The sequence below is a fragment of the Diceros bicornis genome, chromosome 23 (genome assembly GCF_020826845.1).
Source record: "Diceros bicornis minor isolate mBicDic1 chromosome 23, mDicBic1.mat.cur, whole genome shotgun sequence".
Lineage (NCBI taxonomy): Eukaryota > Metazoa > Chordata > Mammalia > Perissodactyla > Rhinocerotidae > Diceros > Diceros bicornis.
Window position 1 is genome coordinate 23,998,964 of NC_080762.1, and position 26,058 is coordinate 24,025,021.

At 35.5% G+C, this 26,058-nt stretch overlaps 1 protein-coding gene across 5 annotated transcripts in view; it reads left to right on the forward strand.

The window, feature by feature from the left end:
• The window catches only part of REV3L (REV3 like, DNA directed polymerase zeta catalytic subunit), a 166,303-nt gene that overhangs the window by 48,666 nt on the left and 91,579 nt on the right, over positions 1–26,058 (forward strand). For 4 of the 5 annotated variants that reach the window (XM_058566444.1, XM_058566447.1, XM_058566448.1 and 1 more), the window contains exons 3-9: positions 2,856–2,930; positions 11,755–11,915; positions 18,944–19,040; positions 23,370–23,464; positions 24,029–24,133; positions 25,298–25,382; positions 25,467–25,618. In XM_058566444.1, coding sequence (XP_058422427.1) covers positions 2,856–2,930; positions 11,755–11,915; positions 18,944–19,040; positions 23,370–23,464; positions 24,029–24,133; positions 25,298–25,382; positions 25,467–25,618 — 770 coding nt within the window. The remainder of the gene's footprint in view (positions 1–2,855; positions 2,931–11,754; positions 11,916–18,943; positions 19,041–23,369; positions 23,465–24,028; positions 24,134–25,297; positions 25,383–25,466; positions 25,619–26,058) is intronic. The other variant, XM_058566445.1, reaches the window with a different exon arrangement.

The following is a 26,058-nucleotide window of genomic DNA, read 5'->3' on the forward strand; positions in this document are numbered from 1 at the left end:
CTCACCAGCAGGTAAGCTCCATGAGAAAAAGGACCGTGTTTGTCTTGTCCATCTTTATATCCCTAGCACATTGTGTGGTGTTAAGCACTTAATAGTTCAATAACTATTTGGTTGAATAAATGAAGGAGGTGAAAGTCCATATCCATCCTGTGACAGCAACAATTAGGTTAAAGGTCATCATTAGCTTTATATTCTAATTTATGTTTAATGGTTTCTAAGGACTTTCCTATACATAATTCCATTTCAAAGTGGAATCTCCAGACAGCCTAGTGAAATGAAAATTAGTCACCAATCTTTCTATATTTTTGATGGGTATTTGTAAAAGGCACTGCCATATTTTTAAGAGTAGTTGAGTTCCAAATCTGGATACCTGCTGGCAAAAGATGAGCTGTTCAGTCTGATTTACGGCTGCCATTCTCTTTTTTCTCCTATTCTAATTTTTTTTTCTTACTTAGATTCCCTTTTCCCTTACCATAAATTCTAGCTTCTATGATTACTTTACTCCTTCAATATTACCTACTTCTTTAAGGTAGACAAGGCTGCACATAGCTACCTAAAATTTGTGCAAGGTTTAATTCCAGTCTTCCTAGACTACACATTATCCTGAGGCTGGGTTAAGAGATAGATAAGACCATGACTTTAGGCTCATTTCTGGGATTCCTTGCCGCTTAGCTACCATGATTCTGGAAAATGTCCTATAAAGAGAGTCTTAATCCATCTAAGTTGATTAACTGAGATTTTTTGCTATCCATGCTCACTTTCCTTCTCATTGTTATATTAAAATACTAACTCTAATTATCGAATATAATTTTTAAGCATAAAAATATCTACTCTCAAATTCTGCTTTATTCTACTTTCTTCCCCCTAAAGAGTTACCCTGTTGAGGAATTCTTTCAGCAAAATCAACTAAAGCCAACAGCAGAAAGTAAGGGTTGCAGGTTAAATTATACAGAGACTTTCTTGGCCAGAAGAAGCAGAAAACTGAATTTATAGAATTTCCAGTTATATTTTGGAGCAATAAATATGAAAACAGAATCTTAGATTTACAAAGAATTTTAGAGGTTTGATAGTCTTAATTTATATTCAGTTTTTGAAATTTATGAGATTCTAATTGTAAAAACCTAAGGATTGTTAGCAAAACCAAAACAAAGCAAAGAACTAGACCACACCAATGGGAATTTCTTTTTGTGTTTTTCCCATTTATCTGGCTAAAGATAACCCATGTCTTTAGACAGAGAGGTATATTTATATATATGAAAAATACCATAGCAGGAGGAATAAAGAGATGAATTTTGCCAGTGAAAGAGAATGAGATCATTCGTGTAATGTGTCTTTCTTTCACCCTTTCTTTCATAGCAGCAAAAATGGGGTGAGCAGCAGCAAACTAGACAGGAAGTGGTAAGTGTTATTAAAAAAAAAGTCAAGAAAGGCGAAGAGGAAGGGATAGGGAGTGATGGTCTGAGAAGACCTTTCTGAGGAGGTGAGTTTAAAGCAGACACTTCAATGAAGATTGAAAGCAAGCGATGCAAAGGCTCAGGGCAGAGCTTTCCAGGCAGAGGGAATGGCAAGTTACCCGAGAGTGGATCAGGTTAAGGGGCTGAAATGTTTAGAATGGTGGAGGACAAAGGAAGAGTGGTATGACATAAGATTGAAGTGGGTGGCAAGGATGAGATAAAGAATCTTTAGACCTTGGTAAATAGTTGGATTTTTTTTAATAGAAATTGCTTTACAGCAATCATACAGATGTTTCTGACCTAAGGGCTTGAAACAGCTGTAAAAAATTGTTTAAATATACCCCAAATAATGATTCTGCTGCCAAATTATTCCTATATTTGATGTCCATTACAGACATGTCAAACATGACAAAAATGGTGTCCTAATGAGGGAAAGTTCTATCTAGTGCCCATCATAAGGGACAGTATTTTTAAAATGAAAAGTGATTGGGTTTGTCCACCTAAAGGCTTAACCAACCACTTATTTGCAGACAAACGCTAGGCAGATACAAAATCTTATCTGTTCATATATTGTTTCTAATTACATCATCTTAGAAAATGGTAGTCTGAATATCAGAAGTACTGGTGTAGTTTCAGATCCTCCTGAAATGATATAAGATGATGGCCCAGCTTATTTCATCTTTCACTGAAAACTTCTTTCTCTCCCTATAGTGTAGATTTTTGCTTCTCCCTTTCCCCATTGTAGCTGATGCCCTGAGAAAACCCCAGCCTCAGCATGACTAGGGTCGTTAAGTAAGGCCATGGTCTTTTCAATCTCTTAAGTTCCTGTCCACACAGTTTTCACAGGCTTCATTTGATTTGGATGTGTGTTATATACACATACATACGTATATGAAATAGGTAAATTGTCTCTGCCTAGTGAACTCGAAAAATTAATAATAAACAAAGACAAATAAGGAAAGTTATATAAATGCTGTTAATTAAAGGACTTTGTTGATGAAGAGCTTTAGTTTTTGACAGAAAAAACGGGAAATGGAAGGTGCCTGAAAGGTTTCTGTTTTTCTCATACATGGTCAGAGTAAAGAGAAAAGAGCCACTTTTTAATAGAGTCATAGTGATTGAAATTAAGATATGAATAGTTTGCTGCTCCTTTTTTCCCCTAGTTTTTTGAAAGTGGTATTTTTAAACTTTTTAAAAGAAGTAACCAGATTTCAGTATTTCATATCTTAACCTGTGGTAGATTTAATTGAAAGGTCTTGGAGTTTGTTTTGTTGTTTTTTGGTAATATTAAATATAAGTAAGACTGAATTAGACCAGCTGAATCTAATTAGGGCTATAAGTTGCATTATTTCATCTCTGAATGATGAAAATAATATGGAATATCTTTTTCTTTTATTTCAGGCCTTTTTATGGTTATCATGAGAAGGAAAGACACTTTATGAAGATCTATCTTTACAATCCTGCAATGGTGAAAAGGTACAAAGATAAATGAAGTAAAAATATGAATAACTATCATTAAATAATTTAATAATAAAAAGAAAAATCTAGAAGAAAGGCCTATATAGTTTGTAGCATTATTAAAAAGGAGATCATATTATATACATATATGTGTAAAGAGAGAGACCCATGGCCTGGACTCTAGGAAGGATATTTTAAGGGTGAAGGGACCTTGGTTTATAGCCCTTGACTGCTTCTTTTCTGTCTTACAGAGTTTGTGGAAGTAGATAAGGGGAGATGATGGCTGTCTTCTATGATCTTAGTGCCCTGCTGGCCAGACCAGATGTTCAATACCAAGAGAAATTTGCTCTTCAGTTTCAAAGCAGGGAGAAATGTGTGAGAGTGAGGCCAGAGGGGGAGGGCTCCCAAGATCTCAGAATCCTGTTGACTCCTTATTTGATGTCAGTGAAATTTTATATCACAGATTTTTTGTTTGTTTTATTTCTGGTTGTTTTTTTCCTTCTCTCAATAAGTCTCTCTGCCTAAGCTTATTCCCTCAGACGTCCTGGAGTCTAAGTTATTGTGAGTAGAAAGGGCACATATAGAGAAGACTTCAGTCATTCTTTAGGGTTCAAAATAAGGGTTTTCACTCTTTCTGGTGACAAGCTAGAGTAAAAGTGGCCTTGGAGAATTGCTGTCGTTTTTTCAGAAGATTGTCTCCGCTAGTAGGTACTAGGTTCCAAAAGGTAACCTTTTGGTGAGACACAAATTGGATGTTTCCCCAGAGTGAATTTAGGCACCAGGAGAGAGAGGCACAGCCACCAGGAATAGGATTTACTCTAAATTAGGCCAGTTGAGTACTTCACTGAATCATAGCCCTCATCCCAATGGTTAGTCCCTTCTCTGAATAACCAGTGAAAACTAGTTTTCTGCATAACCTTCCCCTAACCTTACCCCAAACAGCTTCTGTTATGTAGGGCACCAAAGTAATTTTCCAGAATAGGCACTTACAGACAATGAAGTTTCTTATACCAGTTCCTGTCTAGCCACACTTTCTCATATTCTTAGAGTGCAAAAGAGCAGTCCTTGTGGATTCTTACCCTCTCTTGTACACACAGTGGTAAGAGAGTGAACTTCAGTCATTTTCCTCTTTCTCCGCCCCAGTTGTGCTAGAGAGGGAACCACGAATAAAATTTGCCTAAGTCTTTTATAAATAACCTATAAACTGTAGTTCTACTTGAAGTATAAATATAATCTGTTTTTCTTCCTTGTGACTGTAGCATCAAATACTTATTGAACTATTTCTAGTAAGTTTGCTTTAATTTATATAGTTAGCTTATTACAGTGCCTGTCTGAAATTCCCTGATTTATTGACAGATTCATTCATTTATTCATTTTTTAATAAATATTTATAAAATGCCTACATTGGTATTTGATCCATTATGGAATTTGCTGGGTAAACAGTGGTGAACACAGTTTGCATGGTTCTAGCTCTTAGGGATCTTACAGCCTAGCAGGGAAGATAGACAGTAAACAAGCAACCCAAATATATACCAAAAATGTGATACACGCAATTAAGGAAAAGAACAGGGTTCTATGAAAGAAGATATTTTCTCTTTTTTTGTTATTTTTTATAGTACCTTTATACATGAGTCATTTGTGTTATGGTATTTAACTAAAACATAATGTAGTGGTTAAGAGTCCAGACTCTGAAACCAGATTACCTGCATTCAAAATCTGGCTCTGCTACTTACCAGCTGGGTGACTTTAGGCAAATTATTTAATCTCTCTGTGCCTTAGCTTCCTCATCTGTAAATAGGGTTAATGTTAGTACACATTGTTCTGATGATCAAATGTGCTAATATTTGTCAGTCACTCAGAACAGTGCCTGGCACATTATAAGCACTGTGTAAATATTTGCTAGAGTATGTATGTAAAATGTTAAAGTGCAACTTCTGGGCCTTACCCTCACTCTTAACTCTGTTCCTTAGAGGCAATCACTTTTAAGAATTTGGTGTATGTCCTTCTATTTTTCATACATATATATGCACATATCCTTTTTTTAAAATTTCCATATAAAACTGGTATCATATTAGAATGTAATACCACGGGAGCAAAGATTTTTTTCTGCTGTTTGCTGCTGAATCTCCAGTGTTTACAACAGCGTCTGGCACATAGTAGTTAGTCAGTAACTATTTGTGGATGAATGAATGAAAACTATACATATCATTTGGAGACTGGCCTCTTGCTGCTTCTTCTTGCTCGTCTCCTGTGATCTTGAGTTCCATTCTTCTGAAACTACTATTCTTGACCACACCCTGGAACTTTCCTGCCTCTCAGCTTTTACATGCACACATCTTGGTTTCTGACTACAATCTTCTTTTTTTAAACAAATTTTTGAGGTATAATTTACATGCCACATAATTCACACATATTAAATATACACAATTCAATGATTTTTAGTAAATTTACTGAGTTGGGTACCTATCACTGTAATTCAGTTTTAGAACCTTTTCATGGCTCCAGTAAGTCCTTTATGTCTGTTTTTTCTGTCTTTTTAACTCTGCCCCTGAGTTGCTCCCGCTTCAGACTCCTTGGCCCCACTGCTACTGCCCCATTTTGTAACCTCCTCCTACAATTAATTTCTTTCCTTTCCATCTTAGATTCTATTCTTTATCTTCTCAGCTCCTTTGCCTGCCAGGTGAAACCATCAATTCTGGATTCATCCATTTATTTACTTTCTCTCTGCTAAACTCTGGTTTCTGATTACTGCAGGATACAAAAAAATCACAACAGATTGGTGCCACTGTAAATTCATGGTCTTCAGCTTCACCTGGGCCCTACCTTACCCTGCCTTACTTCTGCTTTTCTCTAATCAATTCTCTCCTTACTGTTCTCCAGCCTCTTTACTCAAATGTTAAGCCTCTCCTGAGGCTTTGTCTCCTACTTCATAGAGAAAATAGAACCCATCAGTCTAGAACAGTAGTTGCCAATGTGTGGACGGGATTCCTGAGACCCTTGCAGGGGATGTGCATTGTCAAAATTATTTTCATAATAATACTAAGATGTGATTCACCTGTTGGTGATTGCTGGCACCTTGGCCCAAGTCAAGTTATAATGATTTACAACATACAAAAATCAGTTGCATTTCTATACACTAACAACAAAGTAGCAGAAAGAGAAATTAAAAATACAATCCCATTTACAGTTGCAACAGAAAGAAGAAAATGCCTAGGAATAAACTTAACCAAAGAGGTGAAAGATCTGCACACCAAAAACTATAAAACATTGCTGAAAGAAATTGAAGAAGACACAAAGAAATGCAAGGATATTCCATGCTCTTGGATTGGAAGAATTAACATAGTTAAGATGTCCATACTTCCTAAAGCAATCTATAGATTCAATGCAATCCCTATCAAAGTTCCAGCAACATTTTTCACAGAAATAGAACAAAGAATCCTAAAATTTATATGGAACAACAAAAGACCCCAAATAGCTAAAGGAATCCTGAGAAAAAAGAACGAAGCTGGAGGTATCACACTCCCTGATTTCAAAATATACTACAAAACTATAGTAACCAAAACAGCATGGTACTGGCACAAAAACAGACACCCAGATCAATGGGATAGAATCGAAAGCCCAGAAATAAACCCACACATCTATGGACAGCCAATCTTTGACAAAGGAGCCAAGAACATACGATGGAGAAAAGAAAGTCTCTTCAACAAGTGGTGTTGGGAAAACTGGATAGCCACATGCAAAATAATGAAAGTAGACCCTTACCTTACACCATACACAAAAATTAACTCCAAATGGATTAAATACTTGAACATAAGACCTGAAACTATGAAACTTCTAGAAGAAAACATGGGCAGTACGCTCTTCAACATTGGTCTTAGCAACATATTTTCAAGCACCATGTCTGACCGGGCAAGAGAAACAATAGAAAAAATAAACAAATGGGACTACATCAAACTGAAAAGCTTCTGCACAGCAAAGGAAACCATCAACAAAACGAAAAGACAACCTAACAATTGGGAGAAGATATTTGCAAACCATACATCTGATAAGGGGTTAATCTCCAAAATATATAAAGAACTCATGCATCTTACCAACAAAAAAACTACCAACCCAATTAAAAAATGGGCAAAAGACCTGAACAGATGTTTCTCCAAAGAAGATATGCAGATGGCCAACAGGCACATGAAAAGATGTTCAAAATCATTAACTATCAGGGAAATGCAAATCAAAACTACAATGAGATATCACCTCACGCCCGTCAGAATGGCTATAATTAACAAGACAGGAAACAACATGTGTTGGAGAGGATGTGGAGAGAAGGGAACTCTCATACACTGCTGGTGGGAGTGCAAACTGGTACAGCCATTATGGAAAACAGTATGGAGATTCCTCAAAAAATCAAGGATAGAACTACCATATGATCCAGCTATTCCACTGTTGGGTATTTATCCAAAGAACTTGAAAACACCAATACGTAAAGATACATGCACCCCTGTGTTCATTGCAGCATTATTCACAATAGCCAAGACTTGGAAGCAACCTAAGTGCCCATCAAGGGACGAATGGATAAAGAAGCTGTGGTATATATACACAATGGAATACTACTCAGCCATAAGAAACGATGAAATCCAGCCATTTGTGACATCATGGATGGACATTGAGGGTATTATGCGAAGTGAAATAAGTCACAGGGAGAAGGTCAAATACCGTATGATTTCCTTCATTAAGTAGTAGATAATAACAGCAATAAACAAACACATAGAGACAGAGATTGGATTGGTGGTTACCAGAGGGGAAGGGGGGAGGGAGGAGGGCGAAAGGGGTAATTTGGCACATGTGTGTGGTGATGGGTTGTAATTAGTATTTGGGTGGTGAACATGATGTAATCTATGCAGATGTAGAAGTATAATGATGTACACCTGAAATTTATACAATGTTATAAACCAATGTTACTGCAATAAACAAAAAATTTAAAAAAAATAAAATAGGAGATAAAAAATTAAAAAAAAAAAGTTATAATGATTTGCCTGTTTGACAGACATCTTCTCAACAATGAACAAAGTGAGCCTGTCACTTCAAAGAAGAAAACTCATAGTATTTGTTGCCAATGATAAAATTTGAGCTTTTAAGGAAACATGAGAATTTTGGAAAACTTTATTGCTAATGTAAACTTAACAGCTTTCTAGTACTTAAAGATTTTTCTGATGAGATAGATGATGATATTAACAAATGATTTTTTTTCATATCATTTAATGAAATTTGTCAACATTTAGAATATCTGTATAACTTAGTGGATCTATATTTTCCAAATGACCAGTGCATGATGTTAGAAAATCAGGCATGGGTAAAATTATTCCAAGTGTAAGACAGACCAGTAGATTTTAATGTAACAGAGTACAAAGAGTTCACTGATACTGTTTCAAATTCCACATTGTTGCTAACCTTTAAGAAACTACCACTCCCTGGTGGTGTAGTGGTTAAGGTCGTGTGCTTTGCTTCGGCAGCCTGGGGTTCACAGGTTGGGATCCCAGGTGCAGACTTATGCACCACTTATCAAGCCGTGCTGTGGCAGGCGTCCCACATATAAAGTAGAGGAAGATGGGCACGGATGTTAGCCCAGGGCCAGTCTTCCTCAGCAAAAAGAAGAGGGTTGGCGACAGATGTTAGCTCAGGGCTAATCTTCCTCACCAAACAAACAAACAAACAACTACCATTCCGTTGCATTTCCTTGTAGTATCAAAGAAGAAAATCAACATTTATCTGAAAAGGCTATTCAGTTACTCTTCCTTTTTCTACCCACATATCTACGTGAGGCTGGATTTTCTTCATATGCTTCAACCAAAACAATATATCACAACAGATTGAGCAGAAGCAGATGTGAGAATCCAGCTGTCTTCTGTTAAACAGACAGAGATTTTCAAACATATAAAACAATTCCTCTTTTCTCACTAAATTGTTTTTGTTTTAGAAAATATAGTTATTTTTTATAAAACAATGTTATGTTAAGATATGATGGGTTTATTATTGTTATTTTAAAATTAGGAGATAAGCTTCTTAAAACTTCCTCAGTTTTAACTTCTAATATGGTAAATCTCAATGGATATAAACAAAAACTCTTTGGCACTTGCAGTAATTTTTAAGAATGAAAAAGGGTCCTGGCACCAAAAAGTTCAAGAACACTGGAATAAATCTCTCTTAATTTCCTATCAAGGATCCTTAAACTCTGGTCACATCCATTTTCTCCTTCTTGCTGCCTATTACAGTGAAAAAGATTTTCCCTCTCACCCCTAAAGCTCAAGATCTACTCTGTTTGACCTTTTCTTCCATCCATCAGTTATCCCCATCTCCCTTTGCACACCATTTAAATATTGATGACTCTGTTAATTTTACATACTCACATTCATACTCATAGCTATTCTCCCAGAAGGATTTATCTATACTTTGTGTATCCAATTTCTTACCTCCCATTCAGTCCTCTAACTTATTCCATTATGGTTCTACCCCAACCATTCCACTGAAATTGCCTTCACTAATGAGCTCCATATTGTTAAATCCAGTTAACACCTTTTTGTCCTTACCTTTTGACCTTGTGTCAATGCTGACAGTGCCTTAAAATAATCCCAAATGTTGGTTTCTTTGATATGAACCTCCTCTGGTTTTCCTTATACCCGTCTGATCATTCATATTTATGCCAGTTTGTTGATTCCTCTTTTAACATCTGTGGTTGTTCCTTGGAGTTCTGTCTTAGGCTTTCATCTTTTCTCTCTATACTTGCTCCTCATTCTATAGCCTTATCTACTCCCATAATTTGGTTTTGTTTTTGTTAATCTCTATGCATTTGACTTCCAAGTGTCTATCAGTAGCCTAGATATCCCTCCAGAGCTCCTGATCAATATATATATATCAAACCATCTACTGAATAAATAGAATAGCACTCTAGTTAAGAGTGATGGTTCACAAGTCAAAGAAAATTTGGTTTCAATTTTAGCTCTTCCACTTTATATTCATGTGATTTTGGACAACTTTTTAATTTCTCTAAGACTCAGTTTCTCTATTTATAAAATGGGGATAATAGTACCATGGGTTTGTAGTGAGGATTACTTGAGATTAAGCATTTAAAGCACCTAACACAGTGTTCAGTACATAGTGCTCAAAAATGTTAGCTGCCTCTGCTGTGTTAATAAAATTATTCTTATCATCTTCATTCTCATTTATTTCCAATATTTTCATAGAATAGATGAAATACCCTGCTATACCTAAACGCCACTATGTCTAAAACTGAGTTTATCCTCATTCCTGCTCCAAAAACAAATCTCCAAACAAACCTGTGTTCTTCCAGTCCTTTCTGTTTCAATAAATGCAACACCACCAGCTAGCTGCTTAAGCGAGAAATGTAGGCATTGTCTTCAGCTCCTGTTCTACCACGCCCTCCACGTCTAGTTGGTTGTCAAGGCCTGACCATTTTATTCCTTATATGCCTCCTGAATCAACACATTTCTGTGATCGTTGTTAAAGCCCCCATCGTCTTAGTTTTTCCACAATAGCCTTCTCAGTCCCTTTATCCAGTCTTGTGCATTCTCTGTCTAACCTGGTCATTTCACTTTGCTGCTCTTCACTTCACAGGCAAATTCCACTACCTCTCCACACATCTTAATAGGCTGTGCATGACCTGATCTGTTACTACCTCTCTATCCTCCCTCCCCTACCACAGCCTGTCACTAGGCCTCACTCAGTGGTTTCAGTTCATTTCCCGAATAAGCCATGTTTTCTCATGACCCTTTACATGTGCTTTTTTTTTGTTTTTCGCTGACCTAGCATCTGTGCCAGTCTTCCTCTACTTTGTACGTGGGTCACCACCACAGCATGGCTGACGAGTGGTGTAGGTCCGCGCCTGGGATCCGAACCCGTGAACCTGGGCCGCCAAAGCAGAGAGGGCCAAACTTAACCACTATGCCACAGGGCCAGCCCCTACATGTACAATTTTATTTGCATAAAATACTCTTCCCTCCCTTCAGAGAAGAAGTTATCTCTGGTTCATCAAACTTATTTCCTCCTTAGAGACTTCTCTTCAAGAAGGCTTTGCAGACACTACCTCTGTCTGATTAATACTCCTTCTAGATGTTCATATACTTGCCCTGCATGGCACTTAGACTATTTATAATTGCCTGTTGTTTATATTCCCCATCATAAAGGAAAAACAACTCAGAAGAAAAATATTAAAATAGTAACATCTCTGAGTGGTGGATTGAGTCATATGTCCTTTTTTAGAATTTTTATATAATCTTTTCAAAAATTTTTCTGCATTTTTTTTTTTATAATTTTATTTATTTTTTCCCCCAAAGCCCCAGTAGATAGTTGTATGTCATAGTTGCACATCCTTCTTGTTGCTGTATGTGGGACAAGGCCTCAGCATGGCCGGACAAGCGGTGCATCGGTGCGCACCCGGGATCCACACCCCGGGCTGCCAGCAGCGGAGCATGTGCACTTAACCACTAAGCCACGGGGCCGGCCCTTTTCTGCTTTTTTAAAAGGAAAAGCTCACATTTCAAAAACCTTTTTGACATTTTGGTTTTTTAATATAGTTAGTATTAAATTGGTTTTAGAAGTCAAGATATTCTTCATCCAAGAAGTTTTTTGTCATTTTCTTTCAGAGTACATAGCTTTCTTTGAAACTTGATTTAAACTTTTAATTTCTAACAAAATACAAATTTCCAGTAAAGTTAAAATGAAAAATTTGTGTGCTAATATAATGTGTTTTATTCTCTATGTTAATATAATCATTGTTTCACTTAAGATTTTAGGAAACATAATTTTATGACATAACTTTTTTTTTCTCATACAGGATATGTGAACTTTTGCAAAGTGGAGCCATAATGAATAAATTTTACCAGCCTCATGAAGCGCATATTCCCTACCTCCTACAGCTCTTCATTGACTACAATCTGTATGGAATGAATTTAATAAATCTGGCTGCTGTCAAGTTCCGAAAAGCAAGAAGGAAAAGTAAGGTTAATTTTGCAAGTTCAGATTAAAGCTTTGAAACAAGTGTTATGTAATTGATGATTTATAAAATAATATATATTTAGAAAATAAGTGCTGAGTGGATAAAGAATAAAAAATATGCAAAATGGTCTTCGAGTCTATCAGGAAAAGAATCTCAAAAGAAAACTTTTTGGTAACAGTTTTATTGAGATATAATTCACATATCATGCAATTCACTCATTTAAAATGGACAGTTCAGGGGCTGGCCTGGTGGTATAGTGGTTAAGTTCGGCACTCTCCGCTTTGGCAGCCCAGGGTTCACGGGTTCGGATCCCGGACACGGACCTACACCACTCACCAGCCATGCTGTGGCAGCGACCCACATGCAAGGTAGAGGAAGATTGGCACACATGTTAGCTCAGCGCCAATCTTCCTCAAACCAAAAAAAAGGCGAGGGGAAGACTGGCAACAGATGTTAGCTCAGGGCCAATCTTCCATACCACAAATAAATAAATAAAATGGACAATCCCATGGTTTTTAATATATTCACAGAGTTGTGCAGCTATCACCACATAAAATTTAGAACATTTTCAACACCTCTAAGAGAAACCCCGTAGTCTTTAGCAATCACCTCCATTTTCCCATGCCTCCCACCCCTTAGCAACCATTAATCTACTTTGTCTCTGTGTTTGCCCATTCTGCACATCTCATATAAATGGAATCTTATGGGGTTTTTTTTCACTTAGCCTTATCTTTTCAAGGTTCATCCATGTTGTAGCATGTATCAGTATTTCCTTCCTTTCTATCGGCCAAATAAAATTCTGTTGCATGGATATAAACTACACTTTGTTTATCAATTCATCAATTGGTGGACATTTTGGGTTTCCACCTGCATTTGTTCCACCTGGCTGGCCCCTGGATTTGTTTTGTATTAAGTAGAGAAGGTGGAATCCAAAGAGAATAAAAGGCTAAAGATGCTAGACCAGTTCACCCAGAAATTCTATTCCTAGGTATATAGCCAAGAGAAATGAAAACATATGGCTACACAAATACTTGTACATGAATGTTCATAGCAGCGTTGTTCATAATGGAACAGATGTTAGCTAAGAGTGAATCTTCCTCAGAAAACAAAAAAAACGAATCCAGCATTTTTCTGCCAACTCTACTGTTCTTTCTAACTGTTAAAATTTTTTTCTTTTCCTTCACTGCCAAACTTCTTGAACCAGAGGTTAGCATTTTTTTGTCTCATAGTTTACCAGCTATTGTGGGGGGGGGGGGAGGGTGGGGTTTAACTCCTTTCATTTCTTCTACCATACCCAAACTGTGCTCTGAAAAGTAACCATGGAGGATTTTTTTTTCCGTGAATAGTGGGCTAGGTTATTGGGATCAACTCTCCTACTAAAAACAATTTAAAGGCTAGATAAGATTAAAAAAAATTTTAAATGCATCAAAGAGATTACAAAACAACTAAGAAGTACTGGCCAGGCTGGCCCCGTGGCTTAGCAGTTAAGTGTGTGCGCTCCGCTACTGGCGGCCCGGGTTCGGACCCCGGGCACACACCGACACACCGCTTCTCTGGCCATGCTGAGGCTGCGTCCCACATACAGCAACTAGAAGAATGTGCAGCTATGACATACAACTATCTACTGGGGCTTTGGGGAAGAAAAAAAAGGAGGAGGATTGGCAATAGATGTTAGCTCAGAGCCGGTCTTCCTCAGCAAAAAGAGGAGGATTAGCACGGATGTTAGCTCAGGGCTGATCTTCCTCACAAAAAAAAAGAAAGAAAAGAAGTACTGGCCAACAGAAGGAATAGAGTGCTGAAAGCCTTTTCCCTGAGGAGTCTGCTAATCCTGGAAAATTTAGAACTTCCATTGAAAGAGCTTTACTAGATGAGGGAGACAGAAACAAAAACCCGGGGCCTGCTAGAGAAGTTGGAACCCCTCAGAGTAAGGTAGGGTCTCAGATAGACATGCCCTTAAGTTGAGCACCAACTAGGAAGTGGAACAACTTTTGGGACATTTCAGCCCAGTTTGAATCCCCTGGGACTAAAAGAGCTTCCCAAGTCTAGGACTTGATTTGAGGTGGTGCTAGTCTGGTAATACACTCAGATCTGGTAGAGGCAAATGCAGATCCTCTCTAGAGGGAATTATCTTTATTTTAGGTCTCATATTCTTCCTAAAAATAAAATTTGAAGTATAATATGTTCAGCACACAATTTAGAATATACCAGTCACACGAGAAAACTGTCTCCATGAGCAAAACCTAGCAAACACATGCATGTGTGTGCGTGCACATGCCTGCGTGCACACACACACACCCCCAAACCTACAAAGAATTCAGATATTGAAATTATTAGATGCTGTTTGAAAAACTATAATTCAGAATATTTATTAAATGTAACACTATTTGCAGTGCTCTAATGTATAAGTTATATTCACTTATAGTTGTATTTGTCTTGTCTTTCCAACATGCTAATAATATCCTTACGTGAAACAACTTAGATGCAATACTTTTTTGGGGGGAGTGGGGGGAAGATTGGCCGTGGGCTAATATCTGTTGCCAATCTTCTGTTTTTTTTCCCCAAAGCTTCAGTGCATAGTTGTGTATCATAGTTCTAGAGTTGTAGCTCTTCTATGTGGGACGCCACCTTAGCATGGCTTGATGAGCGGTGAGTAGGTCCATGCCCAGAATCCGAACTGGCAAAACCTGGGCTGCCGAAGCAGAATGTGCAGACTTGACCGCTACGCCACCGAGCTGGCCCCACGATACTTCTTTTAAAAAGAGATTGTTTTGTAGTGACGACTTGTATTAAATAATTACATTTTCATTTAAATACAGAAGCAGAAAGATCGAAGCATTGAGAGCAGCATATGACTCCTCTTTTACGTAGACCAAAATCATTCATTTGTTCATAACTAATTCTACTAGATAATAATAACTTCAGGTTTAGATGACAACTTATAGTTTATTAACTGCCAGTTTTTCCTCATCTCAAAATCTTAGAATACTATAAAATTTTTACAATAAACCAAATTGTGTGAACGAATAGCTGTCCCTTGGTGCTTAGGATCCCCAAAAGAGAAATCATCTAATGAAGGATGAGGTAGGCTGTTTGCCCAATATCTCCCTTTGTCTCTGTAGAGAAAGAGACTAAAAAGTAAAGGAAGGAAGAAGGAAGATGTAAGAAAAGCAGGAGAAAGAGAACTGCCCACTGCTTAACTTTCTTCCCTACGGCGATTGTTTCCCCTCCCATCTTTGTGAGGGCTGTGTTATTTCTTATCCAGGAGATCCTCCTTTTTTTTTTTTTCCAGTGTAGAGATTTTCAAGAGTGAAGGTTTAAGGACGCACATTACCCAATTTCAAGAATTTCTATAAAGCTACAGTAATCAAGACAGCATGGTGTTGGCAAAAGGATAGACATGTAGACCAATGGAACAGAATAGAGCCCAGAAAAAGACCCATACGATATAGTCAACTTACCTTTGACAAAGGTGCAGTGGTAATTCAGTGGGGAAAAGATAGTCTTTTCAACAAATAGTGCTGGAATCATTGGATATCTATATGCCAGAAAATAAAAGAGCCCAGACACATACTTCCCACTTTATATAAAAATTAACTCAAAATGGGTCATAGACCTAAATGTAAAATGTAAAACATCAGACTTCTAGAAGAAAACAAAGGAAAAATCTGCCTGACCTTGGGTTTAGCGATGAGGTTTTAGATACAACACAGAAAGCATGATCCATGAAAGGACAAATTGATAAATTGATTTTGTCAAAATAAAAAACTTTTGCTCTGTAAAAAATACTATTAAGAAAATGAAAAGGTAAGTCACAGACTGCATGAAAATATTTTCAAATTACATATCTGATAAAGTACTTGTATCTAGAATATATAAAGAACTCTTAAAACTGAACAATAAGAAAGCAAACAACCCAATTAAAAATGGTCAAAAGACCTGAACAGACACTTCAATGAAAAAGATATAAGGATAGCAAACTCATGAAAAGATGATTCTCAACATATATCGTTACGGAAATGCAAATTAAAACCACAAAGAGCTACCACTACACACCTATTAGAATGGCTAAAATCCAAAAAATCTAGCAATAATAAAGGCTGATGAGGATGTGGAACAGCAGCAACTCTCATTCATCGCTGGTAGGAATGCACATTAGTACAGCCACTTTGGAAGACAGCTTGGCAGTTTCTCGTAATGTTAAACATGGACTTACCATGTGACCCAGTGATTGCACTCCTAGGCATTTACCCAAGCGATTTAAAACTTATGTCCACCCAAAAACCCGTACGCAGATGTTTATAGCAGCTTTATTTATAATTGCTAAAAATTTAAAGTAACCAAAGTGTCCACTCAATGGGACAGTGGATAATACTGATATATCCATACAGTGGAATACTGTTTATCATTAAAAAGCATCAAGCAATTGATTCACACATCGATGAATCTTTAATGCGTTTTACTAAGTGTAGGAAGCCAGACCCAAGAAGCTACAAATTGTATGATTTCATTCATATAACATTCTGAAAAAGGCAAACTATCGAAATGGAAAACATATTAATGGTTTCCAGGGACTGGAGAAGAGGAGAGTGTTGACCATGAAGCAACTGTTTACAGAGGAACTTTTAGAGTGAAGGAATTATTCTGTACAGTACTGACATGGCAGTATGACTCTAGGCATCTGTCAGACCCATGGAACTGTCCCTTACGCAAGTATTGAAAGTTAACCCAGTAGTGTCATGTGGATATTGTGTACCCCTTCGTATGATGTGATGGGAAGGACATTTCACCTCTATGGTATTCTTTCCAAAAACCCATAACCACAGTCTAATCATGAGAAAAACATCAGACGAACTCAGGATTGGGGGATATTCTACAGGTTACCTCATCAAGGTCATGAAAAACGGAGACTGAGAAATAGACCAGAGGAAACTAGAAATGCAATATGGTGTCCTAGATGGGGTCCTGAAACAGCGGACAGTAGTGGAAAAACTGGTAAAATTCAAATAAAGTGTGTAGTTTAGTTAATAGTAGTGTACCATTGTCAGTTTCTTTGTTTTGACAAGTGTACTATGGTAATATAAAATGTTAACAATGGGGGAGACCTGGTAAACATTGTATGGAAATTGTCTATACTATCCTTGCAACTTTTCTGTAAATTTAATACTATTCCAAAATAAAAAGGTTATTGCAAAAAACTAGAATAAGAGGTTTGTTATCAGTGTCAAATATACCTGAGAGTTCAACAAGTATTGAAGAATGGAAAAGGTTCTAGAGTATGTACAGGAGATATTTATAGAAAAAGGAGGTAATTTTCACAAAAATTTGATTCTAAGAGGTGAAAAAGCATGAGAAAAGTTTGAATTAGCAGATATATGTAAGCCATTTATTTTAGTTATAAAAGTTAGATGAGTATTAGAATGGTAATTAGAAAGAAGGATTTCTTTTTTTTAAACGGAAAATTTTTACAATTCGAAGGCAGAAACGTAAAATTTAGTTGGGAAGAAATTAGAAGCAGGGAAATTGCAAATAGGATAAAATAAAAATTTTTATCTTAATTTATTATATTAAATGTCCCTCAGGTTTTTGTTGTGTTGGTTTGTATAAGATAAAAGTTTATACTGAAATCATGGAAAGAATGGGTGAATCATTTTTTTGTATTTTATTTTTTCGTGTTATCTAAGACAGTTAAACTGACAGTAAACTTTTTATGGTAAATTAATGTATATGTTATATATATGCATAACAACATTTTTATCTTATAAGGCAAGTTAATGTAGAACATAATGTAGCTTACTTTTGAAAGTGGAGTAAAATCAAAAGTGAAAACGATTTAGAAATTTTATTATGTGTGTATATGCAATTTTATCTCAGTATTCAGTTATATAATCAATTGTCAAAATAGAAATAGTGCTAATTACTTCACAAGGAGAAGTATATAGAAGTACTTAAATAGAGTAAATATTTTGAGCACCAGAGGCATTTTTATTTACATTTTTTGATATCCACAGTTGAAATTTTATATGTAGGTAAAATGTGAATTTTTATAATGTGATAGATAATTTTGAATCAGTAAACTTATGTACATTCTTAATATAAATTTATTAGAAAATAATATTTATATTGTAATTTACAACTTGCAAAGTAATTTTATATAAATGCCCTAGCTACATAACAGCAAAACCTTTAAAAACTTCCAAAAGTGTGTAGAATCAGTTAATGCTTTGGCGTAAGTTTTGTTGAAATGTTAATACCTGATCTCAGTCTAATTACACCATTTTGTGATCTAGCTAACCAAATAAGAACATCAAAGTATTAAATTTAGCTGGAGAGCATTATAAATTTAATCTCTTTCTTAATGTTAGAATTCTTTCTGTGCCACTCACTCAAGCTTTCTCTTGTGTAAAAATTTAAATTCCCACCAGAGATCACAGAAAAGTTGCTAAAATTTAGAGAGTACTTCCAAAGCATGACCCCAGGACTCAGTTTCTGAAACTGGAACAACTAAGCAAACGTGTAGTCCCGTCTTCAGCTGCTGGTCAAATTATATTTGCATTTGCCCCAGGTTTCTGCTCCCTGTTACTTCCATTACGTCTGGAATGCATTGTATATTTTGTTGTTGTTGTTCAGGGAGTAGTATTAAAGTATGTTTTATTTTTATCTGAAATCTGATTTCCACTAGAATTTTAGTTGAGAATACCCTAGGAATTTAAAGTCTACAAAAATTCTTAATTTTTCTTTATTTTTAAAATGAGATTTTAAGCATACCTACCACAATAGTACATTCAGATGTATCATACGTTCGTTCTAGTATGAAAGTATTGTAGTTATTTCTTTCTCATATTCATATATTGCAAATACTTCTTTCCCCGCTTAGTTTGGAACCATTACTCTCAACTGTGCATATGCATTCCTGTGTGTGTAAGAATTTTTAGGAACTAGAAGTATAGGTTGTATATTATTTTACTTATAGGGTAATTATATGCAAGTTGGAAGTAGATTTTATCCCCTTTTACCTTTCTATTCCTAGGTGATCCATTGCATGCAACTGGATCTTGCAAGGATCGGCTACCAGGAAATTCTCTTACTGGTACTTTATTTCGGTGGGAAGAAGATGAAATACCAAGGTTAGTTAATGTTGTAAAGGAAAAGAAAATTTATTTACATATATCCTACTGTATTCAGAAATCAGTGGTTACCAGAATTTAATTTTAACCTTATATTTGGTTTGTTTTAATCTGTAAGTTTATCGAAAAAGCAAATCTCAACATTAGCATGTTACGTGGAATCATAGATTTTAAAAACAGACCATGAAAATATACCTAATTAATGAAAGGAATCTGGTTGTAAATGTTTATACTTCTCTCCAACATCCATCTTCATCGTGCATTCTAAATTGATATCCTGTAACTTGTCAAGTAAAAATCACATAATAAAATAACAATTTAAAACCTAAACAGCAAATATTTTTAATAAAAATAACCCCTCAAATTTCTGTATATTAAGTATTTGTGGAAAAAAAGTGGGTTGACATACTGTGTATGAATAATATAATTTGTGATTTGACTATTATTTATTAGACTTTTGTGGGGGAGGTAACATATTGCAAATGTTTAGATTTCCCTACCATAAAGCACGTTTGTAATTAGTACCTATCTAAGTTATCAATAATAGCTTTATCTACATAAAACTCAGAAGGATTTCTATTTTATACTGCAAAGTATTGCCCAAGCTTTCTTGATCTTTTTATTGATCAGTTGGGTATTGGCAGGGTGGTTATGGTTTTCCTCATTCCACTACACATGTCACCTGATGCTTTTTAAGCAGATAATTCTTATGAAGAGTGCAAGGTGGAAAAACTTTAAATGACTTTATTTTTTATTTCATGATAAGAAAATGTGAATTTATTAATCAATTGAAGATAAACTATCATAAAAATATTTGTTTAGAGCTTAATTTATGTAGTTTAAGATCCTAATATGTACTTGGCAGAATTTCTGTATTACGGAATTACTTGGGCTTTTTAATACCTGAAATTAAGAAAGAATCTCATTAAATAATGCTAGAAATACATGGTTTTATGACTGGAATATTATACTAGAATGAGACGGAAAACTTCAAAACGATATGGACAGTCGGTGACTTGCCTTACCTCTTTATTTAGGTTAACAAGTATCAGGACTTTTCGATAAACATACACACACACACACACACACACACACACACACTTCTTGGTTCCTTCGCAGATACAGCAGAATTGTTTTTGTAATTATGTTGAAATGGTATTAAATTTAGAGAGAATATTATTTACTGCATCAGATTCAAGTTCTGACCTGCCCAGAGCAAAGTGACCAACAAGCTACTTGCTGTCTCATTTTTTATGTCTGTGATACCATCCCTCTTTCTCTCTGAAATTGGAGCAAATCAACTTGACCCAAGGATTTTACCTACTCGCTAGATCCCCTTGGTTTTCAGAGTTCTACATTTAGTAACTTGTTTTTTGCATCATCAGGTTAAAATCAAAGTTTATTTGTATTTGAAGCCTTTTGGAACAAACATCTTTTTGATTAAGTCATAAGACTATAGTAAAGCCCCACTAATTAGGGGTAAGTTTGGGGAAACCCTATGTATTATAATGAAAAGTGTGAATTTTAGAATGTTTTCAAGGATCCTATTTTGTTACTTTTAGGAGTTGACAAATTATAAGCAAAGATATGAGTAGGCAAACTGGTGACATTAGATAAGGTGTTCAGAATTAGAATTTATAATAAATGTAGGATAGCTATATATTTTTGTCTCAGATTATCCCATAAATTTGTATTCTGGGGATGCTCATATTGTCTTAAACATGAAAATCCATAATTTAATCAAATACAAATAACAAGGTAAAAAACTTTTGCCAAAAATCAATACTCTTAAATTTTTTCAGTCTCATTTCTATTCCCAGTGCTAGCGCCTTCTTTTGGGTACCTTTTTTTTTTTTTACAAAGAAATGTTTTATATCCATTTATAAACATTATTACAAAGGCCATAAACAGAGAGCAACAAACTTGTCATGAGAAAAGAGTGCTGAGTCAGCAGCTCTGCTAACCTTATTTGCTAGCTCATTGTAAATTACCACATATCATGGACCTTCAGGGTCATTTGCTGGAGTGTTGAATCCACTAAACTAGAGCCTACTGCAGTAATCTCAACCCTGGCTGCCCATCAGAATGATCTGGAGAGATTTTTAAAATTATAGGTGTCTGAGCTCCACCCTTAATGATTCTAATTAGTAGGTCTGTAGTGTTAAACTATGACCAGAAATGTTCAGAGAGGCACAATTGTGTAATTACCATCATATTGCTTATCTACCTTTCATAACTAAAATGAATGGTCTACATGTACTTGCTGACTCAAATTTTTTATTCACGGTTTTTCTATATGCTGGAAACAGATTTTTAATTCTGAAAACTACTTCCTTTCCCTAGGAACACCTCCTGTTCAGAATGTCTGAAGTAGTTTTGTAATAAGGGCAGGAAATAGTTGTAAATTTCTACTATGAAATTGTATTTTTTGATGTCATTGTTTCCCTCCTTTGTCACAAATGTACTACTCCTGGAAAATTTACCCTTGAAATTTACAATATAATTCTTCCAAAAATTGTGAGACTTTTTTAGTATAAGGACAAGGACAAAAACTGTCGACCAAAAATTATTTTATCTGGTACTTGAATTCATGGGAAAACTGATTTTGTTAAATTATATGAATAAAGAAGACAGACTACATCGAGAGATATTTTTTTCTGAAAGTGAAAGGGCGATATCGTGATAGGTTGGCTAATACGTCCCTTTTCTATCAATGATAAAAAAATATGTGTATGTGTTTGTATGTATACATATATATTTATTTGAATTGTAAAATTTCTGTGGTTTAACAAAGTTAACTTCTAATGTTCCATTAAAATTTTCTTAGGGTTAGACAATGGAAAATAAGGTTTTGCTAATATGTTTCTCTTAAAACTTTAAAAAATGTTCAAATAAAAATGTTAATGAACTCTGCCATCACCCGCTTTCTAGTAAAAGTTCTCTCCTTTTCATTTGGTGTCTATATTGGTAGGAGATCTAAATTTTGGAATGAGTAAACTGGGATCCACATTTGATATTGTATGTTCATTCTGTCAAGCAGGGACAGTTATGTGGTGTCTTCCTAATCTTTTTTTGTGGCTCTGATGAAAAACAGAAAGACTTTTGAGTCAGCATTAGTGGGGAACAGCCCTCTGTAGTTCTCATAAAAATTAATGACCTCGTGCTGTCGCCACTTCTTCTAGCTGTGATCCCACTGTTGAACTTAATGTTGTTCTGGTGTTAGTATGTTCTGGTCTTCTGTATTTCTCAATTCTGTGGTTATGGAGAACTTTAAAGCATTCCCCAGCTCAGCAGTAGTTGAGGGCAGGGAGAACAGTTTCTTTACCCACTTTTTCAGTATGCTCACCTCCCCTCATCTCGTTGCATATTCTCTTCTCATTTTTTTTAAACCATCTATGATTGCTGAGAAAGATGCCTCTGGGCCAGTGATTGCATATGTGTATGGTTTTTGATGCATCCCTCTATTGTCCCTCTGTTATCTTATTCCATTCTGCCCTGGATATGACCCACATGCTAAAACATTGTATATTTCTTGTATATTAAATGTCGTGAACCAGGGGCCGGCCCAGTGGCATCGTGGTTAAGTTTGCGCGCTCCCCTTCGGTGGCCCAGGGTTCGCAGGTTCAGATCCCAGGTACAGACCTAGCACTGCTTATCAAGCCATGCTGTGGCAGGCATCCCACATGTAAAGTAGAGGAAGATGGGCACAGATGTTAGCCCAGGGTCAATCTTCCTCAGCAAAAAGAAGAGGAATGGCAACAGATGTTAGTTCATGGCTAATCTTCCTCACCAAAAAAAAAATGTCATGAACCAAAATATGTAAAATATACTGCAAAAGGATCTCAGTAGAGTATCAGTATAATAGGTTTTGTATTTTTCTCTTTCTGTTTTTCATTTCTTTGTATGTATACTCACAGTATCAATTATGTCATGAATAATTGTGAATTGGGGCCAGCCCATGGCATAGTGGTTAAGTTCAACATGCTCTGCTTTGCTGGCCCAGGTTCAGAGGTTCGGATCCTGGGCACAGACCTACACCACTTGTCAGCCATGCTGTGGTGATGACCCACATACAACATAGAGGAAGACTGGCACAGATGTTAGCTCAGGGCTAATCTTTCTCAAGCAAAAAAAGAGGAAGATTGGCAACAGATGTTAGCTCAGGGCAAGTCTTCCTCAGCAAAAATAACAATAATAATAATAATTATGAATTACTACAGTATCACTGGCTTTTCTGGTTACCACCTAAACATGAAAAATTGTATAAGAAAAATGTTCAGAAAATCTGCTCTTACATAATTACTGTTTTTTGATATCTTTTTAATACAGCTCTTTAATACTGGAAGGTGTTGAACCACAAAGTACGTGTGAATTAGAAGTGGATGCTGTAGCTGCTGATATCTTAAATCGGCTGGACATTGAAGGTATATACACAGTTATTCTTAATACGTGTTTTTATTTATAAAAATTAATGACCAAAGTAGAGTGGAAAAAGTAGGGAAGAAAACATTATTAGGAAAGTAAGATGTTATAGAAGGAGGAGACAAGATGTTATGAAGATTGCTTCTGTACGTCTGATGAGATGGTCATTATTTTTTCATTTATATTTTCATTCATATGAGTGTGTCTGGATAGACATGAACCTAAAGTGTAACACTAAATAAATTAGCCATTATAAAAGAGTTTAATATGTTCTGCCTTTTAATTTTTTTATATTCAGTTTATATGCCAGGGAGGGGGACTCTTAGGTCTATTGGCTATCATCAAATGTTTGAATCTTATTCACCTGCTGGGTTTTTGGGAACCAGTAGGAAGAAAACTAAAAAAGGAGTAGCATAATAAATGTAGGTTGGGATAGTTTGTCTTATTACACAAAGTAGGTAATTATTTTTCTTAAAAGGCAGTATTTTAAAAGGTTGGATTTCTTTTTTTAAGCAAGTATTTTTCACTTTGGCCCTTGTAGTATTGAAGTATTGTTGTGATTACAGCTCAAATTGGTGGAAACCCTGGTTTACAGGCCATATGGGAAGATGAAAAGCAACGGCGAAGAAGCAGAAACGAAACTTCTCAAATTAGCCAACCCGAATCACAAGGTATAAACCTAATAGTACTCTGATGATTTTTTTTGAACTAGATATTTTAATGGAAAAGTTTAAGCCATTGAGTTTTTACCTTGACATTTGATTTTACTTTTCGAATTACCTTTAAATTTCCTATATATATCTTCCTATTGTCATTGCTCTGAACCGTAATTCTTTACCTCCCACGTGTCAGTCATTGTCTCTCTCCCCACAAGAAATTAACATCTTCATTGTCTTTGGTTTTCACCACACCTTGTCCCTTTGCCCCACCTGTTGGCTCCTTTTTCATTCTCTAGTATGTTCTGGTCTTCTCTATTTCCAAATGAGCTATAGAATACTTACAGAAGATCATGAATCCCAACTTAGAAACGCTGTGTTTAGTTCATTAAGCTTTGAAAATATAACCCAGGAAATACTGCCCCCAAACTGTTTTCTGGATATGTCATATAAACCCTCACTTTGATCATCTTGTACATCTCTGAAGGAAGTCTTCATTTTATTTATTATTAAACCCAGCTACATTCAAAAAGAATTGGAGGGGGCTTAAATAAATGCCATGGATACAACAGAATTTTAAAAATAAAGGTAAAAGAATAAAAGATGTAATTCAAAAGGCAAATGTATTTGAAATATAGTAGTAAGCCTGAAGTCCAATTAAAATTTTTTAATGAAATTTGAAGTCAAATTAAAATTTTTATTATAATGTCTTGGACCCTAAAAATGCTTTGATAAATTTTGAATGCTTTTTATGCCTTTTTAAATAGAAATATATCTTATAAAGGGAAAATATTATATTTTATAAAGGGAAAATTTCTGGGTTCAGGGTATATGATACATTTACATATTTACATATGATACAATTACATATAAAATATTATATTTTATAAAGGGAAAATTTCTGGGTTCAGGGTATATGATACATTTACAGGAAGAGAACAATGTTTTTCTGTTATAGATTTGTTATAGAACTTGAATTGACTTTAAGTGCTTGATTTTATAGCGTCAATAATAACCATTTCTCTTTTGTTTGATTTTATAATAGGACTGCATTTGGGTGGTGTTATGTGTGTCAAGAGGATAGGAAATTGCTACCATTTTAAAAGCTACTCTAGGAGAAAGGAAAATATTTCTTTCATTTGCTATCTACATTTTTTAACGCACTTTTACAATTCAAAGATCGCAGGTTTGTGCCAGCAACAGAAAGTGAAAAAAAATTTCAGAAGAGACTTCAGGAAATTCTCAAACAGAATGATTTCTCTGTGTAAGTGGTTATTTATTATAGATCTCAGAACTAATTTTATTGCTTTGTTGTCTAGTTTGTTATAAAGGATATGTTTTACTTAAGCAGAACATTATCAGGATCTGTGGACTATAACAATGGATCCCAGGAGTTCTCTGCTGAGTTAACGTTGCACTCTGAGGTTCTCTCTCCTGAAATTCTTCAGTGTACGCCGGCTAATATGATAGAAGTCCACAAAGACACAGAGTTGAGCAAAGGTGAGGTTTTCTTTTCAAATATATAGAAAGTACCCTAACAGACATCTGTATATCTAGCACTGAGATATTAGTATTTAGTTGAGTTACCTAAGTTTTTTCCCCTAAGAAATCAACATCATAAATATAGCAAAAACCACTTTCCTGTTCCTTTGCCTTTTCTTCTTCTCTAGAGGTAAGCACTATTCTGAAGTTAATGCAAACTGTTACCATATATGATTTTATATTTTGTTATGTATGTATGTCCACAGTATATACTATTATTATAGGTTTTAAATTTTACATAAATGGTGTTCCACTTGGCATAGATTAAGCAACTTGCTTTTTTCATTCAACGTTATATTTTTTAACAACTTAAGATAATTTACATAAGATAAAATTCCCCTATTTTAAGTATATAATTTGGTGATTTATAGTAAACTTAGAGAGTTGTGCAAACATCT